The 11,289-nt window shown below is 42.7% G+C and overlaps 1 protein-coding gene across 2 annotated transcripts in view; it reads left to right on the top strand.

The window, feature by feature from the left end:
- The first annotated feature begins 255 nt into the window (after window positions 1-255).
- Window positions 256-11,289, top strand: part of ERCC6 (ERCC excision repair 6, chromatin remodeling factor) — a 78,601-nt gene continuing 67,567 nt past the window's right edge. For both annotated transcript variants that reach the window (XR_006701564.1, XM_045438013.1), the window contains exons 1-4: window positions 256-384; window positions 5,394-5,829; window positions 7,671-7,791; window positions 10,344-10,455. Coding sequence is in view for 1 of the 2 variants with exons in the window: in XM_045438013.1 (XP_045293969.1) it covers window positions 5,408-5,829; window positions 7,671-7,791; window positions 10,344-10,455 (655 nt within the window). In the remaining variant the exon portion in view is untranslated. The remainder of the gene's footprint in view (window positions 385-5,393; window positions 5,830-7,670; window positions 7,792-10,343; window positions 10,456-11,289) is intronic.

The following is an 11,289-nucleotide window of genomic DNA, read 5'->3' as shown; positions in this document are numbered from 1 at the left end:
TGTACCTTTCTCTTTCTCTCTATGGAAACATGTCTTGTGTTTCTTATAATCGCCTTCCTAGAGCGGTATTTTTTTTTAACCACGAGTGAAGCCCGGGCCCAAACCACACAGCCGACCGTTTGCCCAGACCACACTCCAGAACAACTCCAAGTAAAAACTGAAGGCTATACCGTACCCTCAAATCACGTGACCTCGCCCGCTGCTCCAGGGAGCCTGGCGCATGCACAGTAGGCCCCACCCGCGCACGCTCGTCGGGTCACGCTTGGGGGCGGTGCTTACGGCGGACTGAAGACGCATGCGCAGCAGTTGGCCCCAGTCTGGTTTCCACGGCTGGTGGCGGTGGCGGCGTCTACGTTTCCGTACGGGTGGCCGCGCGGCCCTGGGGTGAGTGTTGGGATGGCCGGGCTAAATGTCGGGCAGGGGATGTTTGGGCCCCGCTCGGACTCCCAGGCACCCACGGCCTCGCCTCGGCCATCTGGCCGCCTTGAAGTATCCCATCCGCGGGGGCGGCCGGGAGCTGGCCTTCGGGCCTGACGCGCGCCTTCCGTGCCGGCGCACCTGCGGCCGGAACTGACGAAGTAGCGCGCGCCCACCTGGGGCGGCGGGAGGTAGCAACTTGGGGCCGCAGGCTAGCCGGCCAGCCACGGAACATCACTTCTGAGCTTTGTGTGGGCTCCGGCGCGTAGGGTCAGCGCGGCCCTGTTTAGAGTTTGTTACTTGAAAGAGAGGATCGGGGTAAATTCAAGTCAGGCGCTTTGGGCATTGACATAGTCAAGTGGGAGTATGTGGAGGAGGATTGAGCCGTCCACATATAAATACTGTTACATTGGTTTCCCACGTAGCATCCATCGTCATAGCTGTCATCCTTTTCCAAGCTGCCGTCACTTTTCTTCACCCGTGTGTCTCCCATCATCTCCTTGTACTGTTTCTTCTAATCCATTGTCCATACAGTAGCCCAGGTGGTCTCTTACAAACGTGAAATAGGTCATAACCATCATCACCCTGTTTAAAACCCTTAAAAATCATTCCATTGCTCTTGGAATAAAATCCAAGTTAATGTTTTCCCAGGTCCTTTGTGACCCAGCCAACTCCTCCATCTTCGCTTATGCCCCACTCCATCCCCAGCTAGGCATGGTTACAATAAAATATGCATACCACAATTCAGCTCTTCCCACAGAAGCCCCAGTGCTCAAAGGGGAGGATAATGAAGATACCGTTTTTCCAAGATGATTAAGGGTTGCAGAGTGTTAGAAGATATTCTGTAAGATTTACACAATGAATGGAGTTCTTATCAACAACTTTAACTCAGTTATGTAGGATAAAGTAAAAAAGTTTCACTGTGTTCCACCTTTCTTTCATTTTCCCAAATGCCCCAGCTCATCAGCCTTAGAAATTACACATTTCTTTGCAAGATGTTCACTCCACTTTTGGCCTGATTAATCCTGTTCATCCTTCAGATACTGGCCCGAGTATCACTTTATCAGCCTCCCTTCTCACACCTACCTCTGCCCTGTCAATTAGGTTCCTCTGTTATTTTGTCCTGAAAAATCCTGTTTGTTTATAACAGTTACTGTAACTACATTTGTGTATATAATTTATATATGAGCATAGATTTTGTATGTGCAAATATGTATACGTGTGTATAATTCTTAAAATGTATGTTTTCCCCAAGAGACTCTAAAGTCTATGGGGACAGAAACTAGTTAACCTAGTATGTTGCCTGGCATAATTGAAATTGTTGAATGGATGATTTATTTCACTTCTGAAACCCTTTATCTTCTGATGAAAACCTCCTGGGTTCAGCTCTCATTCCCAGCTTACCCTTTGGTCCACAGTCATTCTTCAAGTGGCTTCTTGATGTCTCCCTCTCTCCTTCCCTGTCTTCCTATTCCAGTCCCTTCCGGCCTCCCCCCCCCCCCCCAGCTTGGACCCCAAGTTCAGTTACTTGAACTAGTCTCCTCCTCAGCATCTGTATCCAGGCCCTTTTGTCCTCTGCTACTTCTGCTCAGAAAACCCCAACAGTGACATTTCCCCTGGGACTGTTATGTTAATTACTGAAGGAGGAAATTGTACAGCCTTGGGGATTGTTTTGGGGGGCCCTCCACACCCATCACCAGTGTTTGTTCCCCATCAGCTTTTCTCTTCTATAGGACATTTATTCCAGATTTTTATTCTTCTCCAGCCTCCATCCCAACTTTGTCCTTTGGCTCAGGAGATGCCCAAACTTCCTGCCTTGCAGGATATTTTCTCTGTGATCCACCTCAGCTTTCCTCTTCTGCACTTACGGATTTAGATACATTAAGATCATTCTTCTGCCAGAGTTGGAGAAAGATGTTTCTTCTCTTTACATCTATACTTGGTCTTTCCCTGCTACTGTCTCCTGTACAACCTTCTCTGTAGGTTATCTCCCTATACAGCTCCTTGCCCCCATCGCATTCTATAGTTTTTCTTGACTTAATTTCCCTCCCCCAACCCATTATTACTTTGTCATTCCAGCTGTCTCCCTTCCACAGCCAGGTTCCTTAGGGGGGGTAGGTTACCCACGTGTGGCCTCCATTTCTTGATCTACTCACCTAACTCACTGCAGTCTGGTTTTCGTCCCCATTGCTCCACTGAAACTTATTTTACTAAGATAATTAGTGACCTAATTTCCAAATCCCTTCTGGCTTCCTTACATGAACTTGCCATATCGTTTCCCTTTTTTTTTTTTTTTTTTCTTCAATGTTTATTTATTTTTGGGACAGAGGGAGACAGAGCATGAACGGGGGAGGGGCAGAGAGAGAGAGACACAGAATCGGAAACAGGCTCCAGACTCTGAGCCATCAGCCCAGAGCCTGACGACGTGGGGCTCGAACTCACGGACCGCGAGATCGTGACCTGGCTGAAGTCGGACGCTTAACCGACTGCGCCACCCAGGCGCCCCTCGTTTCCCATTTTTAACCATCCCTTCTTTTCTATTATTAGAAGTTTTTTCCAAACATCGTAATTTTAATTTTGTTTTTGTACTACAGTATTATTAAGATTTGTGATTGAATTAATGTCTTTTTTTTAAACTAAAAAAGGAATGTTTGTATATGTACAAATAAGAACAGTGACAACGGAATTATTAATTCCAGCCAGTATGAAGGCCCTGAGCCAGGATCCTGCCCTCTGTGTTGAAAATGCAGGCTAGCTAATGATAGAGCACCAAGTTGATCCTTTCTTCTGAAAATAATCAGAAGGCATAAAAAAGGAAGAACTTTTTACTCTGCTGTTCACTTTTAACCTTTGCAGTGTTAGCGTCTTACCCTCTGAAAGGATTTCTGGTACCTGTCATAGTCTTAGGATTCTTTGGGCTGTTTGCTCCGCTGATACATCCACATCTCCTTCAGACCTTTCTCTTGAGCCAAGATTTGCATTTCTGACTGCGTGCTGGACATGTTACCTGTGGCTTATAAGCTCTCTACCAGCCCCTCCTTCTGCTTCTCATCTGCTTTCTTTCTGAGATTCTCATTTTTATGACTGAATTCACCAGTGACTCAGTTGTCACATTGGACTTGTTATTTTAGACTCTTCTCTGAACCTTACTTCCATTCAGCGCATATGGAGTATGTTTTGTGTATCAAACTTTGGGCCAGGTGTTCAAATTTTAGCTTGTATATGTTTGGTTTTTTGTTTGTTTGTTTTTGTTTTTGTTTTTAGTTCCAGACCCAATGGATTGTCCCTTCCTCTGTATCCAGGTGGCCTCTTGTTGGTGGCTCTTCTGCAGACCTGCCCGTGTTGTTGACATGTTTCTCCTCCCCTAGAAAGTGAGCTACTCTGGAGGGGATGGTGCTAAGTTCCTGGCATCTTTGTATCCTAGTGTTTGGCCACTGGAATGGTTTTATTTAATGAGAAATCAGTGGGGCTTACTGGGAGATCTTCTGGTCATTTCATATGAATAAAATTTCAGTGGTGAAAGATACCTTCCTTTATTCACAGTTAAATAAAAGCAAGGCTGTTGGTTATTGGATTGTTTTTTGATGTATTTATTAGATAGTTATGCAGTCAATATGGTGAATACATTTTCATTCAAGGAGTTCCTGAGTATGTGGAGTAAAATATAACAGCTTCTTTTATTCCTCCCTATTCCTTCTGCTTCCCCTTCCCCAATAGTTTAATATGTATCTCCAGATCACTTTGGATGCACTCCATACACACACATACAGATATACATTTTTTTAACCAACATAAATGTGTTCGTCCTAGGGGAATTTTTTTTCACTTTACAAGACTTTTATATCCTTGTCACTGAAAATACTTAATGCTTGTATTAAATTATTGACATGCTACAATAAACATCCTTATATACATGTGAGTACTTCTCTGGAATAAATACCTGGTCATGTGCATTTTAAATCTTGATAGATACTGTTAAATTGCTATCCAGAAGAGCTTTAGTGTATCCCTACCAGCATTGTGTGAGGGTGGATCTTCCTCGTGTGTACTGGATTATTATCAGGCCCAAACTGTTTTTGCCAACCTGATTTGCAGCAAATTGTATTGCACATTGAAATGGGGTTATTTTTGAGAGTATTTAATCTTTCTCAGATTCAGATTTGAGTGGTGCTCTTATGTCTTGTTTGTAGTTTGTGTTTATTAGAGTAAATGTTTAGCCTAAAAATTTCTAGTGTCAGAGTCATAGAGAAGCTTGTTCCTTACTTCACTAAATTTGCATATCACAGTTAATCATGCCACTGTATTGGGAATCTTTTGTGCCATAATGCAGTGAAAATGCTAACTTGGAAAGCAGCAGTCAATGACTTCAGTTGATTTGGAGAAGACACTCAGGGCCTCAGTCAAGATTTTGGTTGCCAGCTTTATTGGCTGGTTCTCCAAATGTGTTTTGTTGCTTCTACTGCATTTTTTCCTACTGGTTTGTCGCCGTTGTCATCGTCGTTGTCTTCTTCTTTTTTGGTTAATTTTTTCTTATTTATTATCAAATCTCAAGAATATGTATAGCTTGTACCCTTTTAAGAAAAGTAGTATTTGGACACTTGAATATACCTAATTGGAGGATTATTATTTGCTCTTTTGAGAAATCAGGCTTCTTTAATTATAAATTTTTTTTTAAAATTTTCCTTTTAAATGTTTATTTTTGAGAGAGAGACAGAGTGTGAGCAGGGGAGGGGCAGATAGAGGGAGACACAGAATCCGCAGCAGGCTTCCGGCTCTGAGCTGTTAGCACAGATCGCGACATGGGACTCGAACCCACAAACCGTGAGATCATGAGCTGAGCCAAAGTCGGACACTCAACCAACTGAGCCACCCAGGCGCCCCCTTTAATTATAAGATTTTTAAGAAACTATATAAATATCAACTCTTTATAACCAAAAAGCTTATTACATACCCCTTTTTTTTTTTTTTCCTTTTAGATAGTCTGTAGAGGATGCAAAATGCAAGAATCCCCCACTCAAGCCAAGCTCAGGAGCAAGACTGTTTACAAAGTCAGTGTGTAAGTGATAAACAAGAAATGACAATAAAACGAGAAAATGACGGCAATGCAGAGGTGGAGGAAAGCCTCCCCTCTTGTTCCTCTGCCAGCGGACCATCCACTTCTGCCGAGGGCTGTTCATCAGAAGTTCTGAGGAGAGGGCCAGCCCTGCTGCACATCGACAGACATCAGATACAGACGGTGGAGCTGAGTGCGCAGGCTCTTGAACTGCAGGGGTTGGGTGTGGATGTGTATGACCAGGACGTGCTGGAACAGGGTGTGCTTCGGCAGGTGGACAGCGCCATTCATGAGGCCAGCCGTGCGGCCCAACTTGCTGATGCAGAGAAAGAGTATCGCTCAGTCCTGGATGACCTCACGTGAGTGTGGACCATCTTCTCTGATTGCAGGATTTGTGTTTACATGTGACAGAGAAATTCAGATGATAGCTGTAGTATTCCAGAAATTTAGGAAATTGATAGAACCTCTAATTTGAAAGTTGAGGTTAATTAGGGCAGTCTTTGGCCTTGTGTGTGAACCCTAGCCCTTTCCCTCAGGAGCAGCACTGAACATGGTAGTTAGGGTCCCAGTCCAGCCAACAATAGCCTGTGTATGCATAACGTCCTAGAGAGAAGTACTGTTCCGAGTGCCCCAAAACTCACAAGCATGTGCACAAAATGGTTCTCAGGAGAAGTGTACCTAAAGGTGTGATGTGTCCTACTCAAGACACCAGGAACACACCCACCTCCCCCTCGCATTTTTCTCTTGTCCTATAGTTTCTTTCCAGTTTCCTGTGTCTAAACCAAGTGACAGTCTTTTGGTAATTTTTCAGATTTGTATTTCTAGAAATAATGAGAAACAACTCCTTGTTTTTCCTTTCTTCTGTCCTACTTGTGACTCTGTAGGAAAGATGATGTCCTGTGGAGACTTCATTTGTGTTTTAGAGGAGAAACAGGCCCTGGACCTGGGCTAAAAGGTGGGGCAGGTGGAAGATTGAACTTCCTCCCCATTGCCAGTTTGCCCTGTCATGACCAGTTTTCTAGGCTGTGTCAGGCAAGCAGGAAGGAGGAGAGGAATGGGTGGAGGGATGGTGCAGTTTTGGATGTGGGTGGCTGGGGAGGGGAGAGGTGGGACTGTTGGCTGCCCTCAGTGGGGGAGGCTGAGGTACAGATGCTGTGGGAACTTAAAGGACATGTTTTCTGCCAGCAGCTTCTTGGTGTGTTCTTTTGGCCTCTTGAGTAGCAGGCATTCTGGATTACTTGTACTCTGACCTCCAGGTGTGAGGAGCTCGACTCCTTATAATGAACACACCTTTACATTTGACCTACTGCTTGCATAGGTGACGGCGGAGTGCTGCAGAATTACAACACAGGTTAACAGAGCGATGGTGACACGTGGTTAGACTGCCAGTAACTTGCATTGATAACATCTTTTATCCTGAAATCCATAAAGGTTACAAACAGCAAATTACCTAAGTGTCAAGATTGAATTTGTGTTTTGAAAATTGGGAGTTTACCATTCTGTGGTGTGTGTTTTAGGAGCAGCGTAACATAGGTTGATTTTTTCCCCCTTCACACTGTAAAATGTAATGCTACAGCAAGTAAGTCTTCCAATATTGTGAAAGAAAAATAATTGTCACAGATACCTGACTTGTATAAGAAAATGTATAAGCATTTCTAGTTCTTTCCCAAACTTTGGGTGACTTCCATAATGAGACTTTAAAAACCCATGTATGGCTTGTTGATAATGGGAGAGGGTGTGTGTGTTTGGGGCAAGAAGTATATGGGAGTCTCTGTACCTTCCTTTCAGTTTTGCTGTGAACCTAAAAGTGTTCTAAAAAAAATAAAATCTTAAAAAAAAAAAAACCAAACCATGTATACGCATTTTTTCGTCTAAAAGGGTAACTTACTGCACACTGTTTTAGCACAGTCTCTTGAATAGAGTAGACTCTTAAAATGCTTGTAGAATGAATGAAACAGCTTGCAGATGGGAATGTGCTGGTTTAAATCAGCCAGATCAAAGAAAACGCTTAGCAGTTATCTTACCTTCTAACAGCCCTTCAAATTCAGTATGTGGCCAAAAAGAATATGGATTCTGGTTTAGTTTCTTTTATCTTTTAGTTAATAAGTAAAAGGACATTGTTTTAGCATTTCTGTCATCTTACACTATTAAAAAAAAATGTTACCAGAGTGGAAAATAGACACTGTATCTTATTTTTCAGGTCATGTAGGACATCCCTAAGGCAAATCAATAAAATTATTGAACAACTTAGCCCTCAAGCTGCCACCAACAGAGACGTCAACAGGAAGCTAGATTCTGTAAAACGACAGAAGTATAATAAGGTGAATCCAAATAACACATTTAAGTATTGCATTTTTGAAAAAGTAATCATTTCTGTTCATTTAATATTTAGGAAGTATTCGAAAAGTAGTTAAAATATGTGAAGCATGTGTCTATAATAAAAAATTTTGAATTCCTTTTGTATGTTTAATTTTTCAGCTGTTTCCCTTTAATATCTCCTGTTAAAGAATATTTTTTAGGGGCACCTGGGTGGCTTAAGCTGATTAAGTGTCCGACTCTTGATTTGGGCTCAGGTCATGATCTCATGGCTTGTGGGATTGAGCCCCGTGTTGGGCTCTGCACTGAGAGCTTGGAGCTTGCTTGGGATTCTCTCTCTGCCCCTCCTGCATGATCTCTCTTTTTTTTTCTCTCTCAAAATAAATAAATAAACATTAAAAAAATATTTTTAAAAATACACATTCACACATGTTTGAGAAAGTGTTCCCTTTTTGGCGTTGCGTGCTGCCTTATTCATGTTTAGGATTATGGTCTTCCTTGCTTTGCCACTTTCTTTTACCCAGCTTAGGCTCCTGTTTGGCATGCTGACCTCTCATCCAGTCCACTTGTGTGGTGTGAATTTCCTTTTTTTCTTCTGCTTAGCTCCTGCTTGTACTGATTGTGTATGCTGTGTTTCCTGTTGGTATAGCCATACCTCTCTCACACTCATGCTCACTGTTCTGAGAGGCCAGCATTAGGTATTGCAGTCATCACCCAGCCACACTGATGGGTCTGCATTGAGGGTTGTACAACTTCAGGCAAGGGAAGATCTGAGGTTATGACATTGTTTTTATGAGGTTTGAAACAGCTTTTAGTATTTACTTGTGTTTTATGAAAATATATTGGAGTAGGTAGGAATGACTAGTTTTGATCATTTGATCCAAAATGTCATCCAGAATGACTAGCAGATATTTTTGTGCTTGCAGTTGACCCACTGCAGTGAGTAAAGTTCTTACATATCTTATTTAGGCTGCACTAGTGGACGCATATAGACTCGGTTCCTCCTGCTTTCTGCTCACCAGTCCATTATCTTCACCACCCCATCTTCTCTCACCAGAATAGCAGCCCAAAGGTCAGAGCTCGCAGTGGTTTCAGGTAGCCAGGGTCTCCACTTTGGGGACATTTGGCCTCTTGTTGGAATATGCAAATTAATGTGCAGAGACCTCTAATCTTGGGCTTCTGGTGAGCTGAGGTTTCAAGGAGCAGCGAGGACCAAATGTTGGGCCATTTTAGGTACTAGTGTAACTCAATTGTATATTCCTATCTTTCTAAAGTAGTCCTTTGATGGTTAGACTATTCAGAGAGAAAGGCTGTTTGTTTTGTTTTGTTTTTTGAGAATGGCTATCTTGTGTGTGTGTGTGTGTGTGTGTGTGTGTGTGTGTGTGTGTTTAGAGAGAGAGAGCTGGGGAGATGGGCAGAGGGAGAGAGAGAGAGGGAGAATCTTAAGCAGGCTCCACGCTCACATGGAACCCAACGCAAGGCTCTGTCCCATGACCCTGGGATCATGACCTGAGCCAAAATCAAGAGTTGGACACTCAACTGACTGGGCAAGCCAGGTACCTTGAGAAATGAGATTTAACCTAAAATCTGTTTAAGATTAAATGAGGGAAAGACTAAAAGAAAATGAAATGGAGTTTAGTATAACGTGGCATTTATATCCAGTGTTTCTCCTTGTCCTATACTCATATTTGGTGTTTAAACATTGACCTTGAGAAGAACCAGGTACCTTAGGCCTAATTAATTGGAGAGGCCCTAAGAATGGCTGCATAGCTGAGCTCTGGTGGTGTAGAGGGAGAAAAGACAAAGAGGTGTCATGGGTGGGAGGGTAAAAGGGTATATCAAAATGTGTATTCCTTTTTTTTTTTTAAATGTTTATTTTGAGAGAGAGTACATGCATGAGCGGGGGAGGGGCAGAGAGAGGGAATCCCAAGCAGTCTCTGAGCTGTCCGTGCAGAGACTGACATGGGGCGTGATCCCATGAACCGCATGATCATGACTCAGGCCAAAATCAAAAGTCAGAGGCTCAACTGACTGAGCCACCCAGGCGTCCCTATATTCCTTTTAAAATCTTGTGATTGGGTAGAATACTATAAAGGACAATCATAAATATGGTAGATTATCAAAGGGGGCTGACTGTTTCAAGTGTTTGAACGTTTGTGTTTATGTTTCTTATTCCAGAGAGTATTATTGACCTCATAGCCCGTTGGTTGGTAAGGTCAGAAACAAAAGCTTAATAATTTGCCCTGTGTGTAATGGGGGAAAACCGAGTAGAGCAGCTCCACCTCCCAAGTCAGTGGAGAGCCAGTGCGTGTGAACATAGACAGCTGTGCTGCCCAGCCAAGAGAGGGGGTACAGACAGGGATGCCTGCCTGATGGAAATGCTTGGAGGCCTGCTTCCTGCTAGAAAAGTGGCAGTAGCTCAAATGAGGTTCTATCTAATAATAGTAACATACGGAATTTCTGTTTTATTTTGCTCTTGATTAAGATTTTTACATTTATCTTTGGTATTTAGCAATAAATCATTTCTGTTTTCTGTATTCAATATTTACCATTTAAGGAACAACAGTTAAAGAAGATCACGGCAAAACAAAAACGTCTCCAGGCCATCCTTGGAGGAGCAGAGGTACAAGTTGAAATAGATCATGCTGGTCTGGAGGAAGAGGATACAGGTGAGGAACAGTGTCTCCTTGTTCTTGAATTGGTGCCTGATGCCTGAAGTTGGTGGAGGGTATCTCCTCAGTCATGGCCAGGGTTCCCCAAAAATGTGTTTCTTTGCCTTAGTGTTGAAGCAGAATTAGGAAAATTTTATTCTCTACTTCTGCAGAACCAAATCTGTTTTAAGTCATGTGGGGTTTTTAAAGAATGAAAGTAAATGTTTAACTGCATCTACTAGAGGCTGCTGGTGCACGTAATTTATTATGTTTAATAAATTAGGGAGCTTAGCCTTCTTGTGTAGTTAATTTTGTAGAGACAGCTAACATCTTGATCAAATTACATTTTTAAGCCCAACATCATCAGTCAACATTCATAGAATTGCTTTTACATATCTTTTTGGGACATGTTTGGCAGGCTTTCCAAGCATCACTTCTCGTTAATGAAAAGGCATCTTCATTCAGGTTATACTATGGCTGTAATTTTGTTTTAATTACTGCGTAGGATGAATGTCTTTTGGAAAACCTTTTGGGAAAATGCGTAAGCTCTGAAATGAAATATCTTTGTGGTCTGTGTGTATGTGTGGGTGTGTGTTTAGAAATTGTTGGTAGTGGCTCAGTCATTTAATACTTGAAATATAGATTGAAGCTTCTTAGCATTTAAGCTTTCCAAGCAAATGTCTTCTACCAGCTCCAGAAACTTATTCAATAAGACAGGGGAATTTTTATGAAGAGTTAGGGCAGTAGAAAAAAATACGAGACTGGGACACCTGGGTGGCTCAGTTGGTTAAGTGTCCCGACTCTTGGTTTCAGCCTAAGTCATGATCTCATGGTTCATGAGATCAAGCCCTG

The sequence above is a fragment of the Leopardus geoffroyi genome, chromosome D2 (assembly GCF_018350155.1).
Source record: "Leopardus geoffroyi isolate Oge1 chromosome D2, O.geoffroyi_Oge1_pat1.0, whole genome shotgun sequence".
NCBI lineage: Eukaryota > Metazoa > Chordata > Mammalia > Carnivora > Felidae > Leopardus > Leopardus geoffroyi.
This window is presented reverse-complemented; position numbering and strand designations above follow the sequence as displayed.